The sequence below is a fragment of the Xyrauchen texanus genome, chromosome 19 (assembly GCF_025860055.1).
Source record: "Xyrauchen texanus isolate HMW12.3.18 chromosome 19, RBS_HiC_50CHRs, whole genome shotgun sequence".
NCBI lineage: Eukaryota > Metazoa > Chordata > Actinopteri > Cypriniformes > Catostomidae > Xyrauchen > Xyrauchen texanus.
The window spans coordinates 28,512,237-28,537,986 of NC_068294.1; the positions used below are offsets into that span (position 1 = coordinate 28,512,237).

At 37.8% G+C, this 25,750-nt stretch overlaps 1 protein-coding gene across 1 annotated transcript in view; it reads left to right on the forward strand.

The window, feature by feature from the left end:
- The window catches only part of LOC127659402 (glypican-3), a 233,808-nt gene that overhangs the window by 112,984 nt on the left and 95,074 nt on the right, over positions 1-25,750 (forward strand). The window contains exon 3 of the mRNA XM_052149203.1: positions 21,648-22,336. Coding sequence (XP_052005163.1) covers positions 21,648-22,336 — 689 coding nt within the window. The remainder of the gene's footprint in view (positions 1-21,647; positions 22,337-25,750) is intronic.

The window sequence follows — 25,750 nt, forward strand, 5'->3', positions numbered from 1 at the left end:
TTCAAAAAGAAAATATTTCCCCCACATTATCAGAGTTTGGTATTAATATGCATTCAATGGCCAATATTTGTTTTCTATTTGAATTTCTAAATCAGACACAGTTGGAATGAAATATGGTCAAGCGGGCAGGATAATTGGACAGAGGAAGTGATGTTTAGGAGGAAGAGGATATGAGAATATGCCTGAGAGAGGTGTGAGGTGAGCAGGCTTTTTATTCTAAGCCACAGAATATGTGTGGAGAGATGGGCAGAGGCATCTGAGAGTGGAATCTTGATTAAGAATGGATTCCTGTGCCAGAACATCTCTTATTGCTTCCTCTTTCAGTCATTCATCTGTTCATTCGCTCCCCTTTGAGTATTTACTCCGTTCCACACATGGAGGGTCCTGTTTTTAACTCTGTTCTTGATAGCAGAGGGAAGCGTATCTCAGAGACACAAGCCATGTGTGTAACGATGTGTAGGAAAGAAACATCTGAAATGAGATTTCTTTACAGTCTCTGTCGTTTCTCCTTGGTCTCCTGCTTGTGAGTGCTGGTGGCTTAGTGGGCTAAAGCACATAACTGGTAAGCAGATGGTTGCTGGTATGATCCCCAAAGCCACCACCATTGTGTCCTTGAGCAAGGAACTTAACTCCAGGTTGCTCCGGGGGGATTGTCCCTGTAGTAAGTACAAGACACTTTGGATAAAAGCGTCTGCCAAATACATAAATGTAAATGCTTCTTGGATATATCTCCTTAGAGAAAGAGTTTCAAAAGAGATTTTAAAAATGTCTCAAAATGTGCTCAAATTGCCAAGATTTTGCAAAGTCAGAGATTACACTATGAATTCAAACATTTGTAATAACATTTTTCCAATGTATAGCAATATACTCTTTCTTTATGCCATCAATAGTTTCAGTCTGTTTTTAAGAATTTTAAAAGAAACAGCTGAGACTTCAAAGAAATATAACTGAGTACTCCATTTAGTATTCTGAGCTATTAATTTCAAATTCAATTTCAATAAATAAACCTTTATTGTCTATCCCATAGGGGTATATATATATATATATATATATATATATATATATATATATATATATATATATATATTTGACAAAAGAGAAAGAGCATTACTGTTTCTTTTGGGTTGTTTAATTTAGAGTAGTAGAATGAAAAATATGAGTGTTTCTTTTAGAAATGTGGAACTTGTATTCATCACAAAACAAATGGTTTTGTGTGTGTTTATGTAGACCATTATCAAAAGCCCTCAAGTGAGGTTATGAAGTGAGGTTATGTTAAGATTGTGTGTTTTTGTGACGACTCCAAGGTCTTGCTATGTTTCACTTCAAGGTCTCGTCACAGTGGTGACTCTGGTGGTATTTTTGCGTGGACTTGTTTCATGTGCCTGGTATGCTACCATCACTTGACTCAAGCATCCTTTGATAGGGGCTTCAAAGCTCTGCCTATGAGTGTCTCTCTCCTCATGCACTGGCATGTTCTCTGAGCTCTCCTCCTCCACATCACATACTACCCATTTCCCCCACCTGCCTGTGTGTGTCCTCTCACCTCTGCACCTGGCCAGCATCTTAGCAACATTGATTTTTAGTAATGGTGATTCACCCATTCAGACCCCTTAATAAATAAATAAATAAATAAATAAGAAATTATATTTATATAGATAGCTTTAAAAAATAAAATAATTTTTAAAAGAAAATAAAACAAAATATAATTTATTTTGATTTTGGGGTGAATTATTATCTGGACATTTCTTTAAGTGCATTCAATGTATAATTGTTATCAGTTCATTATTTTACTGGCAGTTAAACCCATGACCTTGGTTTTGCAAGCATGATGCTCTACCACTTGAGCTACAGGAATAATTTCTTGATAGTTTTCATGAAATTATAATGATGCAGATATATATATATATAGTCAATGCAAGGCAAGTTTATTTATATAGCACATTTCATACACAATGGCAATTCAAAGTGCTTTACATATAAATGATAAAGAATACATAGAATATAGTCAAATAGTGCTGTCTTTCCGTCACTGACTTGTGGTGAGATTTGGAGGACCATGAATCAATGTGATCTATACAGGGACTTAGATTAAGTGGCGCCAGGTTGTGGTGTAAAGAATAGATTTGTGTGTGTGCGGACCTATGGGATCACCCATCTAATCCTAGGAACATTGCGGCTGCAGCCTGGGATGTAGGTTGTGTGCTCTCTCTCTATCTGGACACAACTTTGCCCTCTGTAAAGTCACAGAACAGGAAATCAATGTCATCCATACAAAAAAAGTCACTGTGGTCATGCTCCCTGTGTTCCTGGCGCCAATGGTACATACATCTACCAACATTGGATAATTGAATGTACAAAAAGACATTTGCTAATGACTATGGCTGTCAATTTAATATGTTAATATACACTCACTGAGCACTTTACTAGGAAGACCTGTACACCTACATATTCATATGATTATCTAATCAGCCAGTTGTGTGGCAGCAGTGTAATGCATAAAATCATGCAGATACAGGTCGAGAGCTTCAGTTAATGTTCACATCTACCATCAGAATGGGGACAAAATTTGATTGTGGCATGATTGCTGGTGCCAGATGGCTGGTATGAGTATTTCTGTAACTGCTGATCTCCTGGGATTTTCATGCACAAAATTCTCTAGAGATTACGCAGTGCCAAAAAACAAAAAACATCCAGTTAATGACAGTTATGCAGACAGAAATGCCTTGTTGATGATGGAGGTCAATGGAGAATTATATAAATTATATTAAATAATGCAAACGACTTGCAAGTATGCATCCTATGTGACTCAATTGCCTGTTGGATTACTCTGTAGGTCAGCGATAGACTTATGTTCAGTGATTTGATATGGAAATAAAACAAAAATTAGCCTACATTGACTTCTGAAATATTTTTTGTAATGCCTGTTTAAAGTTTTACTAACATTATAATGTAATGTCTTTGAATGATCATAATTTGGTGTCAAGCAATTCTTGATGCAGTTATTTGTGATTAAATTATTGATGAATTAATTAGTATATCATGCAGTCAATTCAGTTACATTTCTTAATCGATTTACAGCCCTACTCTGATTGATTTAAAAGGATTTGTCTGTAATAAATAAAGTTGACATCACATGCACATGCTGCATTATATTGTCCACTTTGATTCTATCATAATCAGATCTAAGAGTTGCTAAAGCAAGGGAAGAGAGAGCAGTTCCTGTTCTGTCATCTGTATCTTCCCAGAAGATTATTTGTCAATAAGTGAGCGAGGTCTCTTAGGCAATTCAGATGAGCAAGAAATGGAGAGAGGCAGAGGAGAGTAAGTGTGTTGGTAACCCAATGCCTTGTTTAATCCTCCTCTGGCCGTCCAGCCTCATCACCGGAGCGATGCTATCGGGACCTTACCAGAAATCCGTCTCCTCCCTTACGGGAAATATTATCCTCCTCTTACCACTCTACCATTGCACTTTTACAGCTTCCCGCACACCGCTTCATTACCCCCTGGCATCTAGACCCTGACCACCACCCCTTTCAAAGCCCTCTGCAGGTGTGGCGCTCAAGTTACAGGGATACTCTGAGTTATTGCACGCTCCTTCGTACACCAAACAAACTCAGCCCTAATCAATGGAGCCATTCTGAATGCACATAACTTATGGGTGATGTATGAAGCCTTGCATCTGGCAGATAGAGACTTTATTAGCGTTGATGGTTGCAAGTTCTGTGGCGGTCCAGTGGGGGAGGGGCCAGGTGGCACTGCCGTTTCCCATCTCTCTCCCCGGCGGCTAGAGGTGACACTCCATCAGCGAAATTGATTGGGCTCGTTGCATGGCTAATTTATTGATGATCTGTGCCTGGCGGGGATAATGAGTGTATGGGCCTCTGATGGATGTCCGAACAGCAGTGCTGAGCAGCTTGAATTACTGCAGTGGCCCTGCATATGTCAAAACTCGCAACCGGTTTAGAGCATGCGCTTGCTGGATTGATGTATTGATTAAAGTAGAATCTAAATTAATACTCTTCTATAAATGTTCCCCTTTCAAACTGACTGCTTTGATGCCTGGAGGGCTTGGAGAAAGTGGAGCAGGAGTCTGATCACATTGTAAGTCAGCTTGTTGTTTCCGAAAGTGCCGGTACCCTAGGTTTGGCAACATTATGCAGACTCACCAACAAGTGCCATCAACCAAGTGTTTCAACCAAGTGTTGAAATCAGGAAGTAATTATGTTCGCATAATCAGTGATGAGCGCTATTTGGAGGTTGAATTTTTCACTCTAAAATTAAAGTTTTACTCCACTTATTTGGAGTAAATTGGGTTAGGGTTGGGGGGCACAGTTTATAAAATATGCATTCCTCTTCACTGTATTACAGCCTGTACAGCTAAAAACAACTCACTTCACAACTCAATTTTGGCACCCCTTTGTGAAAATTTCACCCAGAAAATGGAGCTAACAAGTGCCCATATGCACAACAACACAGTTCTTTGATCACTGGGGGCAGTGTTTTGCATTTTGTTAAGCACAGAGCGATTTTAGATAAAGAAAAGTCAACCTAATGTTTCTGATTTCACTGTGAGATCAGTCTGCAAGTGGAGCGGTAACCAGAAGACCAAAGACCAGAATTTTTAGTGACCAGCATGTGTTGTATTTTGGATGCTGCTCTGCTGGTATCCCCACCAGACTTTCTAACTAGTTTAACCAGCAAGATTTCATTGCTTTTGTTTGTGAACATGTTGGCTATGCCTGTTCACTACCTAGATCAGCACTAAACCAGCATTAACCAGGCCTGAACCGGCATGGAAATTGTCAGGCATGAAAAGTCTTTTCAGTTGGGTAAGCTTTCGAGTGGATTTTATTTTAAATAAAAACCCAGATTGAAGAGGGTTTAAAGATGAAATGTGTAATTTGTGAGCCACTAGCTTCCCCACTTTTATTTGAAATGCATCTTTTTTTATACAGATTTCAGAAAAACCTTCCATTCTTCCATTGGTTGTATGAACAGGAATTCCTACCACCCACTCGCATCATTGGTCGAGCCATTGTTGCTTTGTCGTGCTTGATGGGCCATTCAAATAAACAGAGCAATATTTTGATAGTGTCACAGAGTAACAGTGTTACACTTTTAGATGAACCTACAACCTACAAATGGCTCACCATCATAATAAAGGGATCGTTTGCACACACACCCCAAAAAAACAAAAAGCAATTCTGTCATAATTTACTCACCATCATATTGTTCCAAACTTGTAGGACTTACGAGTTATGGAGAATCTCAGGTACTATTCACTTTCATAGCATCTTTTTTCCATTCAATATAAGTGAATGGTGACTTAAGCCTACATGTTGGCTATAACATCTCCTTTTGTGTTCATACAAAAGTGGAAAGACAGTCATACAAGATTGTAACAACATGAGGGTAAGTAAATGATGACAGAATTTAGATTTTTGGGTAAACCAAGCTGGGATACAAAAGTATTTTATTTTAACATAGAAAAAATTACACACATCAGCTATAAAGCATGAAAATATACAGGGGAGGGATGTGCATTTTATGAGGAGGCAAGCGATATGTAAAGGTGTTTCATGCATTCCACGTAGCAACTTTTAGATTGTGACTTACAGGATAAGCTATACATTTTTTAGCAGTTGTGAATTCTCTGGGAATTGAACCTGTGACCTTGGTAATTTTAGCACTATGCTCTACAAGTTGAGTTACAGGAACACCACAGGGCGACATCCTGTTGACCTTATACATGCACAATGTTTGAATCTAGGTGAAACACAGTTCTGCCTTTACTGTATGCCAGTAGCGATGAGGTGCTATTAAGCCTTATCACATGCTTCCTCCATCTTTAAGGAGTAGTTCACCCAAAAATTATAATTCTCTCTTCTTCTGTGAAACATAAACAAAGATTTTTTACTTAAAATATGATGTGAATTTACAGTATACATACAATGCAGGCCAACATAAAGGTTACCCATATGACTCAAGTGGTTTAATCCATTTTTTGAAGCGATATGATCGGTTTTGGGTGAGAACAGACCAAAATGAACATGATAATGCAAATCAATGCGATCATGATTTGAAGCTCGATTATACTTTCTTATGCTTGACGCATGCGCAGATGATGTACACACGTCAAGCCTTGTGCTGCATTTATGTCCTTTTTTAGCTTGGAAGTGTTGGACCCATTGACTTGCATTGTACAGATAAATGCACATCATATATCTAACAAAATATTTTCGTTTTCGTTCCGCAGAAGAAAGAAAGTCATGCAAGTTTGAGACGGCATAAGGCTAAGTAAATGATGAGAGAATTATCATTTTTGGATGAACTATTCCTTCAAGGGGAAAATGTCATTACAGACACTTAAAAAAACAGTTTTAAGCTGAAACATGCTAAAAATAAAACTCTTGCTTTTACGTAATGTAATGGCACACTCATGTGTTTGCATGATCTGTGTATTCTTAAGTGTCTTGCAATAACTAGCATTTCATTTACTCTTGCTTGCTATCTTAAGGGTACAAATCATGAACAGTGACTTAAATGAAATATCATACATATTAATGGGTGTCTTAATTAATTTGCACTCAAAATGTTCGTTCCTTGCAATGTCATAACTCACCCTGGCCTCAGTGAGGCATACTCCCAACACTATGACTGAATGCTTTTGGCCCATGTTCATCTAACTGCTGGATCATAAATATAGCACCATCAGAGCTCCTTGGTTCCACATCCATCGACAATAATGATAAATTACCTGAGTGGTTGGAAATCAGATACCTGTGAAACATCCTAGTGCAGAGTATATCTCATCTAAACTCTTAAACATGATTGAGGAGGTACTTAGTTTGTAGAACTGAGTGTATATATTATTTTCCCCTTTGGAATAGTGGACAGAATTGATGCATTTATGTAAAACTCAAAAGCAAGGACATCAGTAACCGTTTATGGTAGCTGTATCCTTTGGTAATGTTTTGTGTGTTCAATAATATCAGTCCTCATTAAAGGAATAGTTCACCCAAAATGAAAATTCTGCTTAGCCTTGTGTCATTCCATATTTGTATGACTTTCTTCTGTGAAACACAAAAGGAGAACTGTTCACACTGCTACAAAAGCATATACTGTACGTAGAGACAGAAGCCTGTCAAGTTATGAAAAAGGACAAAGAAGCCCCATAAAAGTATTATAAAAGAAGTTCATATGAACTGTATAAATGAGTTATCAGGAGACATGTGATATATTTGTGTGAGTAACAAATTTGGCACCTTGCATTCTGTTAACCAAGTAGAATTCTCCTTTTGACGTGAACTATTTTGTATTAATTTTTTCTACCCAATTTGGAATGCCCAATGCTCATAGTGGCATAGCACATGTGGAGGCTTCACGCTATTCATCCATGCACCCCACTGAAAGCGAACCAGATTATAGCGACCACAAGGAGGCTACCCCATTTGACTCTACCTCCCTAGAAACCGGGCCAATTTGGTTGTTAGGAGACCTGGATGGAGTCACTCAGCACACCCTGGATTCGAACTCGTGACTCCAGGGGTAGTAGTCAGCGTCTTTACTCGCTGAGCTACCCAGGCCTCCAGGGTGAACTATTTCTTTAAAGTGACTCTTGGGGTAAATCACACAATCAAAATACAAAGTAATTGGTTACTGTAATCCAAATTACTTTTTAGTCAAAAAATGAGTGTAATCATATTACAGTTACTGACTTTCAATTAATGTAATTACTTCTAAGTACATTATAAGGTTATGCTTATTTCTAATATATTATTTATGTAGAATACATAAGATAAGGCCCTGTAACGAGTCATTGTGAGGGAGAAAAGTGAGGTGCTGAGTAGGGCTGCACGATTATAGCAGAAATCATAATTCTCGATTATTGCTCTTGATATTGTAATCGCAATTATTAATATCGATTACAAATTTTAATTACAGTGACCTCACAAAGTAAGCAACCGTGTGGTTCTTCAGAGCAACAGATTTCAATGGTGGATATGAGCTGCGCTCGAGTTTCTTATAAATATCTTTTAAGCATAATATTGGATTGTATTTTATATTGTAATAATGTTTATTAAGGTAAGGCAAATTCTAATTATTGTAAATTGATATCTATGTTATAGAATAAATTGAATTATTGCTAAATTACTGTTTAAATTATTAGTCCACGTACAGTAAATAATATGGCATATTCAATATTCAAACTTATTAACAGCTGATTTAAATTGACCAAGTTACTTTCAGTAAGCCCTTCAGTGGCAGGACAGGGGACCATTAATCCCGTTAGATCTTCAGTGGTGATATTGTTCATGTAAGATCATCGATAGATCATTTTTGGCCTCAGTGGTTGCACTTTGGAAATTAAAAACAGTCATTTGCGATTTGTGAAAATGTTAAACCTTCCAATACCAGCTGTGTGGCAAATGGGTCTTATTAGAGCAGACGCGATAACAATGATGGTGATTCCTGAAATAAGCTATTCATGCCATATTCTTTATGTTCGCTACACATTTAGAACAGTTAAACTGAATTATTTTATTGTTATTTTGTACAAAGCAAATTCACATTAGCCTACTTATTAACATAACAAAACAAAACTGTAATTACATTTTTAATAAATTGTATACAGAAATTGAGCAACACAGCAAACTCTCCCATTACAATGATTGCTGTCACTCACTGCAGGTTAACACAGTTTGAGACCAGCATTTTGACACAAGCTCAGTGATGCTCCACACAAAGTTCTGCACTCTAGCGAATGCTCTCATTAAAAACAAATCTGTCTAATCACCATAATATATCACTTATTTACATCTGCTCCTCGATTAGAACGGGATTATTGTAGTTCTGTCGTGTTGCTCATTTGCAGTGTACTTAACAGCTACGTTCAAAGCGAGTGGTGCAATATGCCGTGAATCCAAAATAATTACGAAGTGCTTTTCGCTCTTGTTCTACAGCTTCTTTTCAAGTGTCAGGTGATGTTTCTTCAGTATTAATTTTCGTGTGCTTCGTAAACAGAGCAAGAACTTAAAGCAAGCATCTGGGCATTCAGACGGTTTAAAACTTGCACATTAGGATCAGTTGTCATTACCGATAGGACGGAGGACTAATCTAAGCAGCTCTGATTGGCCATTGCCATTTCATTGCTCAACGGACATGTTAGTTATTGGTTAGAATACTGAACCACTGCAAAAACATGTTGTAAATATAAACCACTGACGCAACAGGAGCAGACATAAAACACTCGAAACATCAGTTTTCACGATTACATATTCGAGGCAGCCGTAATCGTAATCGCTTATCCGATTAATTGTGCCGCCATATTGCTGAGTTTATGACTTGTGTGTAACAATGAGAAAGAAATATAGACATTATTTTGAATTTGTAATTAATAATGTGATTACATTATTAATCACAGTAATCAGATTAATGTGATCTGATTACAATGTTAGAGAAATATTTAGTCATTTTTTGTGAAGTACTATTTTTAAGTAACAAATCCAGCACTGCTTCAATCCCATTCAACTCTCAATCCACACTGAACAATAAAAGTTCTGTATGACTTCGACCAAAAAACTCCCTCTTAACATAACATGCATCGACATCCAGCGGTGATTTTATGGCTACTCCATATGAGAGCATTCACTAGAAAGCTGGACAGCCCTGCCAACCAGGGCTACTATTGCTCTGTTTTGTGTAAGACATCTGTGCTCAACCCATTAAAGGTCACCTGATACTGGACCTGCTAGTGGACCCGTAGCTCAGATCAGACCGAAGAAACAAGAGCAGACTGAATTCTACAGTTATCTGTAGGAACTCTCTGTTCAAAAACAGCATTGCACTTAGAGAGAGAGAGAGAGAGAGAGAGAGAGAGAGAGATACACTCTCTTCCACTGCTACAGCCCACAATGGCTTTGTAAGTTATACAGTGTCTTTTTTCTGCCTTACACAAGGCTTTCAGGGAGATTGATGAAGTATAGTAGGAAAAACCAGAGCTGAACGCACAAGCTCTCTCATTCGCTCTCGCTCTCTCTCTCTCTCTTTTGTTCACGGTGCCTTAGGAACAGACACATCAAGACATTAATAACACAAAGCTGCAGGATATGTCCTTTTTGTATGCATGATTAAAAGCAGAATTGTGTAACTGTACGCATTTGATGTGCACATATGTAAATTTGCAGTGAGTATGTAATATGTATTTTGTGCACAGTATGGACATTTTCTATATGCAAGGAATACCCGTAATACTAACTACTCAAAACCTCTCAGTACCACATAAAAGTCTTAGCTCATGTTCTCAGACAAAAACCAGACTGATCTCATTGTAAATTCGGCAACAGGAGGTCAAAAGTTCCACTCCTCCCCCCATTGGCCGAAGCTTGAAGTGTTGCTAAACATATGGGCATATTTATGTGTCCACAGAGTGGCACCAAAAGCGACTTGCAAGTTGTTTTATTTTGTTGTAAATGATGTAATACAGTCAACAGGACTGCATTTTTTATCAACAGTGTGCCATAACCCAAACCTCAACACTAAACCTAATTGGAGTAAATAAATTATTTTCGAGTGAAAATGCAACCTCTAAATCACACTCACGATTGTTTATGTGAACGCAATTACTTCCTGGTTTCCATGGGACCAGAACCAGTGTCTCTGAGGCTACTTATGCAACAGTATTAAATAAGTAATGCAACAGGAAAAAGTAAACACTTTTGAATGGATGCAAAATATCTAATGGGGGATTGCGTTTGTCAGTAATTCTGCATAATGGGGATTGATTTCAGGGTACAGGAATATTCAGTTTTAGTGTGTTGATTTCCTCTGTCATCATGTAGCAAGAACACAGTCTGTTTACATTGTGCAAAAGGTAAAAATTGCCTCAACCACGGGTCAGCACGGTGCCTCAACCACGGGTCAGCACGGTGATTTCCATACCTTTTTAACAGCTTGGTGTTTGAAATGGTCTCAAAGTGGCTTTGTGTTTGAAGTGAATGCTGCAGTTCTGCATTTTCTTCATCTCAATTCTATAGAGTAGAGTGGCTGGTTCTTGGATCGACAGGTCTTGGTCTGGATCTGGTCCTCAAGGGGTCTAGTCTTGGTCTGGGTCAGTGTTTTAGAAATGGTCTGCTCTTGACTTCAGCTCTCACACATGTTTAGTCTCAAATGTCACTGTCATTTTTAAACATACTTGTTTTGTTTGTGTCAATGTTTGTTCATAAATATAAATACTGTTTTCTGACGTATAACGAGTGTATAGGCAGAAGATATTTATATCGGTGCTTTGTGAACAGCATGAGTTTGTGTGCCATGATGAATGCGTTTGCATATGAATTGAAGTGAGTGACAGTCTCTGTGTGCGTAAGTGTGTCTGTTGGTATTTTCTAACTTAAGAGAGTGTTTTCCCTCTTCTCTCCCTGAGTGTCCTGTTTGGCATTCAGAGCATCTAAGAGCTTGTTGATCACAGAGGAAGTGTGCGTGTGTGTGTGTGTGTTTGCACGCGCAGTGCTTAGCTCAGTGGGTGAACTTAAAGCCCAAACTCTCAGTAAGATGCAGACACAAACGGTTCTGTCCCCCACAGTACAACACACACTCCGTTACTGCTAACATCAGCACAGAGCACTACATAGCCTCTCTGACCACTGCAATACTCACTCTTTTACGGTAAATCACAGCACATAACACCGCAGCATCATTCATTGTATATGTCTGTGTGTGTGGGTGTGTGGGAGTGCTGGCTGATTTTCGAGGCACTTTGTATCAGAATTGCATATAACTATACTACTTGTATTAATTCTGCAAAGTTTTTTTTTATACATGCATTACCCAGATATCTTACTACATTTGCCAAAATGTGCAGAATACAGGCAAAGCTTTCTGGGTGAGCTCTGTATCCTTCAATGTAGTGCTCTCAACTTCCATTTCCAGTAATGTGATTGGGGCCAGTTCATAAACGTTACAATATTAATTGTTTCAAAAGTATAGCCACAATTTATAACATGATTTTAGCATGATAAAACCACTTACTAATCTTATCAGTGTAAAATTATATCCAATATTTCATTGCTGGTAAACCCTGTAAGCAATTTTACCACACTGAAATCATGTTAACATGTATAATGTTTACATCTTGTAGCTGTAGTTTTGAAACAGTCTGTATTTTAATATTTATGGACTATCACTTCCATTATAAGAGCCTTTTTTTTCTTTTTCTTTTATTAATAAACATGAGAAGAATTGATTTATTCATTCATTATACAACAATAAATGTTTCAAACAATATTTTGTTACACAGTTGTCAAATAAGCGTTTGACAAAATTTGCATTTGCATATTTAATGTACCAAGTGGTGCCCAGTTAAAGTCTTGGAAATAAATAAACTTATGTCGCATTTAATTTTTATTTTAAATCAGGCTTGAGAAAAAAATATTTGTACTTTTGACAGTCCAATCAAATTCAAGAAAAGTTGTTGAAAATGTAGCAGATTATCCGGGTTTTCCAGGCATACAGAAAATGTACATACTATGTACAGTAAACACACTGTATACTGCAGAAATTGTAATAGTAATGTAGTATGCTATTCCAAACATAGACTGTGAGCATGTGTTGGCAGGGTGGGGTGTATGTTTGGTTGTCTCAAAGCACCTTGAGACTTTTAACTGCTCGATGATAATATACTGCTAAGTGATTTCTAGCTCATCTCAATCAGTGTGATCCATAAACTCCTCCAAAGTGTTTTGCTGATGTAATATTCTGTGCCCCTGAGAGCTGGACCCCTTGTGAGAGATGGATGGAGCTCTTCATGTAAATAGCTGAGAACAGTCTGCTTGGCAGAATGCTTGTATGAAGCTCAGCAGTCTAAAGGCCTAATTAGATACTCCCCTCCTCTGAATCACCTTCACACTCTCTGGATGATGGACCCAAGGCCATCCTCTCCCTCCATTCAATCAAATTTTCTTTCATTCACTCTCTCTGTCACTTATTAGGCCTATTCAAATTGGGACTAGTTTTCCCCAAGGGGGTAAGGTAAATTCGGGTTACACAGAGACATGTCATTTGTGATTTTAATCCCGTCTGAACTGAACACGAGTTTGGTTCTCTCATACAACCTCTGTTAAAATTATGGAGCAAATTACTATTTTTTAATTTACCTCAGGGGTCCTCTGAGAAATCTAATCCCATCTGGATGGAAATGTCTGTGATGCGGTATATTATTTTTTCTCAACGCTTCTACTAATTTATTTGACCTCCGTCGAATACAGTCACTAAAGCTAGATTTCATGTTGCATTGCTTGGTGCATCTTCACTATGGATTTAGACATTTTTACCAACAGCTGGTGGTTCAACTACCACCTTGCTTGCATCCCATCTGATTAAATAAGAGAACAATAAGGAGACTCAATCACTGACTGCACAGACCACTGTAGTAGCAGCTTCAGGTATAAATCTTACCTTAATTAATTCCATTCCACTATGGTCCTAATAAAGTGCTGTATGAGGTCTTCTGCTGTTGTAGCCCTTCCACCTAAAAGTTCGACGTGTTGTGCATTCTGAGATACTATTCTGCTCACTACAATTGTACAGAGTGGTTATCTGAGTTACTGTAGTCTCTCTGTCAGCTCAAACCAGTCTGGCCATTCTCTATTGACCTCTCTGCCACTCACTGGATGCTTTTTGTTTTTGGCACCATTCTTAGTAAACTCTCGAGACTGTTGTGCATGAAACTCCCAGGAGATCAGCAGTTACAGAAATACTCAGACCAGCCTGTATGGCACCAACAATCATGCCACAGTCAAAATCACTTAGATCACATTTTTCCCCATTCTGATTGTTGATGTGTACATTAACTGAAACTCCTGACCCATATCTGCATAATTTTATGTGTTGCACTGCTGCCAAACAATTGGCTGATTAGATAATCGCATGAATATGTAGGTGTACAGGTGTTCCTAATTAAGTGGTCAATGAGTGTATATACATAATGTTATAATTATAAAGGTAAAAGAATGGTTTATCCAAAAATTAATGTCTTGTCAACATTTACTCATGTTGATCCAACCCCATGTGACATTTTTTTTGGAATGCATAAGGAGTGGTTAGGCAGAATATTAGCCTTAGATACCATTCAATTAATTGTATGGAGGCTGCCATTCTGCCTAACCTCTCATTTTGTGATCCACAGACAAAAGAAAAAGACAGTCCCACCTCAGTAATAACTAAAGAGATCCCAAACCCATCTAAATCATTTACAGCATGTGAAATCACAGGCGTCCTATGTTAGTAATTGTAACTCATACGTTGTTAAGAAAATGAAACCCATACAAATAGGGCTTTCCTCTCTTCTGCCTCTCTCTCTCTCTCTCTCTCTCTCTCTCTCTCTCTCTCCTTATAGCCCTCACTTCTCTTTTCCCCATGCTTCTAAATCCCCTCTGCCTCTCATCTTTGGTCTACCTGGTTGCCTGGGTGGGTTTGGATCCTTCTTTGCAATCCCTCTTTGCCTTTGTGCTGATAAGGCTTCACTCTTACAGATATGAATGATAATGTCTCTCACTCCCTTCCTGATGCTTTGTGCTGTTTTCTGAAAATCGCAGCATCTCTCACAGCATCCAGTGTGGATGAATGAATGCCTTTTAAAGCTATAAGACTCTTGAAAGGACCCTTGTTGTTTTAAAAGGACATTGTGGTTTTCATCTTGAGAGAAAGCTTTTCTTTCATCTTTTTATCTAGCTATTTACTGTCTTTCAAGGATTTGAAGTGTACGTGTCTGTGAGGAAGTGATTTTGTGGACTATTGCATTATCGTTATCAGAAGTTTCCTTTTAATGTAATTTTCTTTCATCTCTCTGCATCATTAAACTTTTTAGAGAGTGTCTATAGAATATGTGAAAGTAAGAGATGTTGAATAATTTTGAATGAATAGATGTGATACTTTTAATACTGGTGGGAAATCAACACCCGCCACCAGTCAAATTCAACTACCTTTTCAATGTGGCGGGTGATATTGCCTTCTTTACCACCACTATGGCGAACTGTGAGACTTCTTTGATTGGTCAATTGATTTCACAATGTGTGTGTCTGTCTGGATTTGCAGTGGCTGTTTATGATAAACGTGCTCTTGTGTCCACAGCTCTATATTTTTAATTGTTCATCTACTGGACATTTCTATGTAAACATGCGCTAGACAGACATCTTTTTTTCATTGTTGTATGCGACGAGTGCTGTGTTTTTAGGCTGGTGTGTCAAGTTAAAAGATGTTCAATACGTGAAGTTTAAACCATATTTCAAGACCCCTGCATTCTATTCCATTTGCCTTCATTTTTACTGCTGTATTGTTTATGCAAGAATACAATCTGTGTGAACAGCCCACTCTTCATAGAACATATGTACTCTCATTTTAAGTGTTTTCAGACTTAGCTTGTTTTAGTGGTTGCAGCGAAAGAAACAAACTCTTTACTTCAAACTCAAAACTTTATCTTCAGATTATCTCAGGAAGAGCTTATGGTGCATATATTACTTTACTTTGAAAAAAGTTTTTCTCTGTGTGCAATTTAAATTTTTTACTTGTAACTAGTAATGCACATAATGAACAAGCAAAAAAAAAAAAGAGACTGATTTGACAGCCGGACTAAATTGTGAAGTGTAATATAATACCTATAGAAACTAGAACTATAGAAAGTCAGATTTTTTTCATTAAAATTTTTCAATGAATGTTTGTTTTTAAGGTTTTTGAGACTAGCATAATTAATTCTGATTCAAAGTAATGGCCATCATCATCAAATCACTGCCAATCATGTTCAAATAAAATTCTACATTATAAATTCTGAATATATGTACTGATTAGCATTGTCCCATGTCTTCCAAACATGTTGAGTGGTCCAAATATCATCTGCAGCCAGAAACTGAACTTCTGGTCAGATTTTAGGAGTGAACTTATCTGCATAGAACTATAGGATGCGCCCTTGCTCCCTATTTAAACACATAAACTACAACACATAGAGACTGTATCACCTAGATATCTCATAGAGACTGTGTCTGTTCCCCGAACTACCAACCACAATACCCTCACTAAATCATATAGAAAATTTTTTATTAAGGTCAAACTTGAACAAAACAAACAAATAAAAAATACACATCATATAAAAATAGGGCTACTAAACATTAGATCTCTTTCTACCAAAGCACTAATTGTTAATGAAATGATTACAGATCATAGATTGGATGCACTCTGTTTGACTGAAACCTGGCTTAAACCGGATTAATATATTAGTTTAAATGAATCTACTCCCCCAGGTTATTGTTATAAACATGAGCCTCATCTGAAGGGTCGAGGAGGAAGTGTTGCTACAATTTACAGTGACGTTTTTGGTGTTACTCAGAGGACAGGATATAAATGTAAGTCTTTTGAACTAATAATGCTTAATGTGACACCGTCAGATATAAATAAAAAATCTCTGTCATCTTTTGTCCTTGCTACAATGTACAGATCACCCGGGATTTATTCTGATTTCCTTGGTGAATTTGCAAATTTTTTATCAGATCTTGTAGTTACTGTAGATAGAGCTTTAATTGTTGGTGACTTCAACATTCACATCGATATTGAAAATGATACATTGGGATTAGCATTTATCGATATTCTCAACTCTCTTGGAGTCAGACAAAATGTAACAGGACCAACTCATCGCCATAATCATACGCTAGATTTAATTCTTTCATATGGAGTTGATGTTGATAATATAGAAATTCTGCAGCAGAGCGATGACATCTCGGATCATTACCTCGTCTCTTATATGCTGCAATCAGCTAATGTTACTCAATCTACACCATGCTATCATTCAGGTAAAACTATTCCTTCGACCACTAAAGATAGCTTCACTAATAATCTTCCATATCTATCTCATACACTCAATAAACCCCAAAGCCCAGATGAACTTGATGAAATAACTAAAAATATAAATGCAGTCTTCTCTAGCACTCTTGATATTGTCACTTCGATTAAAGAAAATTAAAGAAATAAGCCCTGCACCATGGTACAATGATCACATTCATGCTCTCAAGAGAGCAGCTCGGAAAATGGAGCGAATGAGGAAAAATACTAAATTAGAAGTATTTCTTGGTGCATGGAAGGATAGTGTCTGTAGATTGCCTGGCACTAAAAGCTGCCAGGTCAGCATATTTTAATAAACTCATAGAAAATAACCACAACAATCCTAGATGTTTATTCAATACTGTGGCTAGATTGGTTAGGATTAAAGCCTCAACAGAACCAGATATTCCGTCGCAGCACAAGAGTAATGACTTCATGAATTTCTTTACAGATAAAATTGAAATAATCGATGATAAAATGGATCATAATATGATCATATTAGCCCCATTTTATCATCGTTACATTGGCTACCTGTTAAATTCCGAATTCATTTTAAAATTCTGTTAACTACATACAAAGCTTTGAATGGTCTAGCTCCGCAGTACTTAAGTGATCTTCTACCACGCTATATTCCACGTTCATTACGATCACAAAATTCTGGCCTGTTAATAGTTCCTAGAATATCAAAATCCACAAAAGGAGGAAGATCCTTTTCATATTTGGCTCCTAAACTATGGAATAGTCTCCCTAACACTGTTCGGGACTCAGACACACTCACTCAGTTTAAGTCTAGACTAAAGACTCAACTATTTAGCCAGGCATACACCTCATTTATGCTCCAACCCACAATTAGGCTGCTTTAGTTTAGTCTGCCGGAACCAGAAACCAGAAACATTGATCATGATTTATATCTCTGCAATAAATTGAATGGCATCTATGCTTATATTATTTAATTTGTTTCCCTGTCTCAACCTCGGGACTCCTATCCTGAGGTCACCAGAACCGGCTGGATCCAGCACCATTCATGCTTCGTGTTGGACTCCACTGCTACGTGTCGCTGAATGATGATGACTTTGGCAGCCTGTGCCAGCCAAACATCACTTCAGTCTATTATGATGGACTTCAGAGGATTAACTGATGCCAACTCTAACCATAAGACATGGGATACTTCATATGCCATTGTCTGAACCTTGGATTTAGGATGGACCACACCTAACCTCACCGAAATTACCGGCCAGGTTGAAATGCGTTTCACATCCCTGATCTCTGCCTGCATCACCTCGGTCTATTGATGGACTACGATCTTGAAATGAAATACATAGACTATCAATTGCCAACAAAAGCCTTCATCAGCCAATTAACAAGGACAATTGCACCTATGTGAACTTCTGCATTTAATCCAGGATGGTCTTCAAAGACATTGGTCATTAATCTTACAGTTCAAACAAAATCGATGTTTAAACACTGACCCTTAACACTTACTTAGTTAAATAATTTTAAACCATGACTTGAACTATACATAAGTAATATTTACATTATATTCATGATGTTAGCCAGAGGGGAACTGGCTCCCACAGTGAGTCTGGTTTCTCCCAAGTTTATTTTTCCTCCATTAATCAACATTTTTTGGAGTTTTGTGTTCCTTGCCACAGTCGCCTTCAGCTTGCTCACTGGGGTTATAAATACAATTACTATTTAATTACTTATTTTTAAACACAATATACAATCGTATTTTATCTAATTACACAATGATGATTCATCGACATTATTTTTATCATCTGTTAATGCCTGATCTTTTGTAAAGCTGCTTTGAAACGATGTGTGTTGTGAAAGGCGCTATACAAATAAAATTGACTTGACTTATTTGGTCATCTTGCATGAACCACACTTTTGAGATCTCCCCAGAGTGGCTCGATGATATTAAGTTCAGTAGACTGTGATGGCCACCTTCACCTTTTTCTGCTGTAACCACTGGAGGGTCAACTTGGCCTTGTGCTTAGGGTCATTGTCATGCTGGAAAGTCCAAGAGTGTCCAAAGTGCAGTTTTCGTGTAGAAGAATGCAAATTGTCTGCCAGTGTTTTCTGATAACATGCCTCATTCATGTTGCCATCAATTTTCAAAAGATTCCCCATGCCTTTAGAGCTCACACACCCCCAAAACATCAGTGAGCCACCACCATGCTTCACAGTGGGGTTGGTATTCTTTTCACTATAGGCTTTGTTGACCCCTCTCCAAACATAGCGCTTATGGTTGTGACCATAAAGCTCTTATTTAGGTCTCGTCACTCCAAATCACAGTGTGCCAGAAGTTGTGAGGCATGTCAAGGTGTTGTAACCAAGCTTATTTGTGGCATTGGCGCAGTAAAGGCTTATTTCTGGCAACTCAACCTTGCAGCAAATTTTTGTTTAAGTATTGTCGTGTTGTGCTCCTTGAAACAACCACACCATCTTTTTCCAGAGCAGCCTGTATTTCTCCTGAGGTTACCTCTGGTTTTTCTTTGTATCTCAAACAATTCTTCTGGCAGTTGTGGCTGAAATCTTTCTTGGTCTACCTGTCCTTGGCTTGGTATCAAGAGATCCCCAAATTTTCCACTTCTTAATAAGTGATTGAACAGTACTGACTGCATTTTCAAGGCTTTGGATATCTTTTTATATCCTTTTCCAACTTTATGAAGTTCCATTAACTTTTTACACAGGTCTTTTGACAGTTCTTTTCTGCTCCCCATGGCTCAGTATCTAGCCTGCTCAGTGCATCCACGTGAGAGCTAACAAACTCATTGACTTTTTATACACAGACACTAAATGCAATTTAAAAAGCTATGACGGACCCTCCACCTCCAAATCGATCCTGCTTCAGAGTACAGTCCTCGTTGTAAAGCTTAGTACTTCAATGATAAACGTGAGTCTGACCATCACCCCTATTGAGACAAAACCGCGACTCGTCAGTGAAGACCACTTTTTACCAGTCCTGTCTGGTCCAGTGAAGGTGGGTTTGTGCCCATAGGTGACACTATAGCCAGTGATGTCTGGTAATGACCTGCCATACAACATGCCTACAAGCCCTCAGTCCAGCCTCTCTCAGACTATTGCGGACAGTCTGATCACTGATGGAGGGCTTGTGCGTTCCTGGTGTAATGCGGGCTGTAGTTGTTGTCATTCTGAACCTGTCCCGCAGTTGTGATATTCGGATGTACCGATACTGTGCAGGTGTTGTTACGCGTGGTCTGCCACTGTGAGTACGATCAGCTGTCCTTCCTGTCTCCCTGTAGCACTGTCTCACAGTACAGACATTGCAATTTATTGCCAGAGCCACATCTGCAGTCATCATGCCTCCATGCAGCATGCCTAAGGCACGTTCACGCAGATGAGCAGGGACCCTAGCCATCTTTTTTTTGTGTGTTTTTCAGAGTCAGTAGAAAGGAATCTTTAGTGTCTTAAGCTTTTATAACTGCAACCTGTGACCTGAGAACTATGAAAGGTTAATTGCCTACCGTCTATAAGCTGTTAGTGTTTTCACGACCATTCCACATGTGCATGCTCATTAATTATTTATGGTTCATTGAACAAGCATGGAAAAAAATGTTTTAAACCCTTGACAATAAAGATCTGTAAAGTTATTTGGATTTTTCCAGAAAATCTTTAAAACACAGTGTCCTGAAAAAGGGACATTGCTGAGTTTATATATATATAAACTATATATATACTTTAAATTTTTTTAAATAACTTTACTTTGATTAATTATCTTTAATAGAATTTTGTCATTTATAAACAACAAGGGTAATAACTGAGATAAGTTTCAAGAACTTTGTACACAAAACATTTCAACATGACTGAGAACATGGACGACACTGTTCTTGGAGTTGCAAATTATTTGCAGATGACTGAAACAGCAGAAACAGTGAGCACTCTTTATGCACGTGTTCTATAAGAAGCAAATCTGCAGCTTTATTCTTTCATCTGTTCTTCAAAAAACTTTGTTTCTGACAGCATTTGTTGTCACATGTCATTCCAAGATTTTTTTAAGTCACCCACCACAGAAATAACCCACCACTGCACACAAAATATCCACATTTGGCTGGTTGGTGTTACAGTTATTACATATAATTTTAATCCTTGGACCTTTCCATGTTGTCATTATTTCTGAGAGAGAAACTTCACTGTGGGAATGTTTGGCCATTGCACCTGTGTCACCCTCAGACATGTGTGGCGCTCGCTGATATGCATGACACTGTTGAATGTCTTGTGTAATTAAGAGAAATTCCACTGTTAATGCAAGCTATAACATAGCTACATGCAACACCACAAATTTAAATGTTTATCTGTTCTGCTGTTGATAATAAAATAATGAATACACCCAAGTTACAGGCTAAATCAATGTGAATGTTTTCAAATATTACTTATTTATTTTTTCCACAAATCATCCCACGCGCCCGAAAATACTCTTTAGCGGGCCACTTGTTTGACACCCCTGGTCTAGAGGATTGTCACCGGTTTTCAGTAAGTTTAAATTAAATTATGCACTGTGTACAGCAAAGCCAAAATACAACGTCCACACATGTGACTGCGGAGTATTATAGAGCAGTCAAATTGGAAATTCCTCTGAGATTACAGCTGTCAGGATTTAATGCTTTGCAGATTTGATTTATTTGATCAATAAAGTCCTTTATTTGAAATGGATGGTATAGCATCTGAGCTGATGGTAAAATTGGTCAAAAAAGAAAATGTCCCACCCTGTCTTGTCATCTAAAATGCATCTTTCCATTAATCTCTGTCTTTTTCAGAGGCCTTTGACATGGTGCTTCGTCTGGGTCGTAATTCAACTCTGATGATGATAAGAGAGGAGTTTCCTGGTTTGGGTGCCGGGGCCAGCGGAGCCATCACACAGTTATTCCTGGACATGTCTCTTTACATCCTGGGCTCGGATGGCAATGTAAATGACATGGTCTCCACCTTCTTCTCTCGCCTCTTTCCCCTCACCTACCGCCGTCTCCTTGGCAATGGGGCAGTTGCGGGCATCTCAGAGGAATGCCTTCGAGGGGCATGGCGTGGAATGTCTGCATTTGGGTCTTTTCCCAAGATGATGATGACCCGGCTTTCTCGCTCACTCCTGGCCACTCGGGTTTTCCTGCAAGCGCTAAACCTGGGCATCGAAGTGGTGAACACGACCCAGCATCTGCGGGCAGGCAGGGACTGTGGACGCTCACTGCTGAAGCTGTGGTACTGCCCACACTGTCAAGGGCTGCTGGAGGCCCGACCATGTCACCCGCTCTGTGTCAGCACAATGGGGGCCTGTCTGGGGGGAGCGGCGGAAGTGCAGCCTCATTGGAGGGCGTATGTGGAGGAACTGGGGTCACTTGCTGCTGCCATGAGGGGTGAGCAGGACATCGAGGCCGTGGTGCTCAGACTACACGTCATTATTAGACAAGCTCTGAAACAAGCTGTAGCAGCCAAAAGCAAACTCAGCGCACAGGTAAGTAACACATGCTCTCTTAAAAACAAGGTGATGGCCAAAATAAGTTTTCACCCAAAAATGGGAATTCTGTCATAATTTACTTCTGTCATAATGTATGCGAGAACTTACAAAGTTTTTAACCTAAACACTGTGAACAAGCTTCTCTCATGCACTCATGAGCAATGGACAACAATATTTTCCCTGAAAAATTACTTAAATCTGGGTTTGTTTCATATTTGTGTTTCTTCTGTAGCCTTAGAATATGACACGTGAAATGAGTCACATCTACTACTTTACATGGATTAATTTGGGTCCTGTTTTAAGCTTTAAAGTGAATACCTATCAATTAAAGATAGACTGGAATATTTATTAATATGTTCCTTTTGTGTTCCACATAAAAAAAGTCTTATGAGTAAATAATGACAGAATTTTCATGTTTTCTGGTAAAGCCCAAAGGAAGACAAAACAAAAAGATTTTAAAAGTGTATATAAATGATATATGTTATGTAATTGTACATAGCATATAAGACATTTTCCAACACTATTATCAAAAAATATTTCCAGTACCAGAAGTATTACATTACAAGTTATTGAATTTTTGCTAGTGGACAGTAAAAATTATATTCTTAAAGAGTACTTTTCTCTTGTTTTCCAGTAAAAATATCTAAACTTCCTTAAAAGAAGATATATTCTCCTAATAAGCAATATTTAGACTTGTTTTCAGATATTAAACGTGTTTTATTTGTCTCTGGCACGTTTTGTCACGTGATTATGCATAAAGCAATTTAGAAAGCAAAATATCAAATCTATTAATTGAAAAACTGATCCATTCAACATCTTCCTGCTCAAGACATTAAAAAAAAAAAAAAAAAAAAAAATATATATATATATATATATATATATATATATATATATATATATATATATATATATATACACATATTTATTTATTTATTTGTATTTTTTTTTTTTTTGAGTGTTTTTACCTAAGCTGCAGTAGATGCTCAAGCGTTTTCTGAAACTTTTTGTCATTATCTCTCACTTTATGGCAGATTTACTTATCACAATATATCAGTATATCATAAAGAAAATTCATTTTGGTGGTTTATTTATACTTGTGCAGTCAGTAGGTGCCAACCTAGTGCTGTAGATGCAGTATCATGCAAAAACAGAAGTTCTCCGTTACAGATTTCATTTAAAAAATGCTCTATTCTCAATAAGTCATTATTAACGTTTTCTGTGAGCGAAAGCCTCCAGTTACAGGGGATTATCAAAATTGTATTATTCGTAATATACAACTGGTCATATGATCTCAGCATGGTGATTCTCATTAATGTGCATCCATCACCATATTTAGAATAAAATGCTTTTTTCTGTAAGAAAAGTTTAAAAGTTCAGTAATTAGCGAAAAAATCACTGAGTGCACCTTTAAGATCTAACCGTGCTAGGGGTGCTAAAAGACAATTTGAGTTGTGTGAGATGGACCTCAAGTTCTTGCTCTCTGAAAATTCTGTTTAAAAAGTTATCAAGATTGACAGAAACATATTGTATAATTCTCCCACCCAGTTCTCATTTCATTTCCTTTTAATATACAGTACATTTTAGTTCTCTCTCTCTCTCTGACTACTGCTTGAAAGCACACTCTACAACATTTTCACCCAAGCACTTATTTCATCGCTCTCCAGGAACTCCCCGACAAACCTCTCTCACTTTCTCACCGAAGACCCTTTACACTAGGCAGGAGGAGTTTGAACAGCAATAACATGATTGCATGTGTTAGCAAGATCAGGAGGCCAAGTGCTCATGAAATATTAAACACAAGCAATGGCGGAGCTTGTTCTGCTTTGCATGATGGGACTGTATTGAACTTTTCACTTTCACACCCAGCACAAAACACACACACTCAAATGCACTCACATAGCGCATTATTCATCAAAGCTCTATAACCACTTGTCCTCTCCACTGCTATGTGTAAAATACTCCAGTTTAGATTCAAGAGTACAGCGTGGGTGTGTGTGTGTGTGTTTACAACTGTGGTTATGTTTGGTTTGTAGTATTTGTGGAGATAAGAGCAGGCTTTGATAAGTGGAATATGAACATGTTATTTATTCCTCACGGGGTAATCGAGTTGCTTGATGGAGCTCCTGTGAAATTTTAACAGCAGGGTCCTAGAGGAACTATTACGAATATACAGTATATATACTTTTGCCGAACATAACTTCACTTTAAAGTATTATAGTGTGATGCACTGATGGCTTTTGAAAATAACCTCCTTCACACTACACACTGAAGCAGGCAGTTAATACCTTTCTTACACTGAATGCATCTCTCTACTGCTACAGTATTATGTTTTGCTATATTTCCACATCTAAATGTCCAAATCTCTACTGCATATATAATGTTAAATATACTCTATATGAGTAGGTGATAACAGTGAGCAAAAAAAAAAGATTATAGGTTCAAATCAAGGCTGTCACAAATCTGGGCAGAGCCCCCTCATTATCTCAGTAAATGTACAAGGGAAAGTGTATATTTTAGTTGCTATAACTGGATGTTTCACCATTTGAATCATATATTTATATGAATTTGTTCATTTGAAATGAATGTGGTTTGATTCAAAGTACAAATATTCCACATTCTCTTAAAAACTGCTAATAATTATTCAAATTATACATTATATTTTAATAGTTTTAGATGGATTCTACAGTAGTAGGTAGATGGAGTATAGATTCAAATTGTTCATTACATTGAATCATTACCAGAAATTACCAATACTTACTGTAAGCATATATAATTTATATGATAATGTGTCTTTCGGCAATGAGTAAACACCATAGACACTGTACTACATATATTCCTTAATAATGAGTGTGTATGACTGAGATTGTGAGAGCGCCTTGAGTTTGTGGTTAGAGCGCTTGTATGTAGGTTTGTGACCTTTCCATATACAATTTCTCTTTGAAAGGTAAAGCTGCACTTGAGTCCTTGGTTTGGTTGAACTGCAGTACAGCTCGGCTTTTGTTGAAAATCGATCCAAGACTTCATGACATCCGTGGCATTCTTCTTTCCAGTGCGTTTTAATCTGTATGTGTGTCTTTCTTTTCATGGGAGCTGTGCTGGAGGAAATTAATTTCATCCGATTTGTGCTCTCATTCTTTCTCTCTTTTACCCTCACTTCTCAGTGATCAACAGCTGTCGACCCAGATTCAAAGGACATGTCATGGGGAGAGCGGCCAATTAGACCGGAGAGAGTGTTTATGTGTTTTGAGTTGTAAAGTGCAGTCTACATGGCTGAGTAGAGCTTACTGACAGTGATTATTTTCCTCTAGGTGTAACCTGTAGAATTAATTAATGGAAGATTGACATTTTATGCAGTGGGGTTGTGAATCCACAATAAAAATATGGGATTCAATTTAAACCTGGAAATAAACA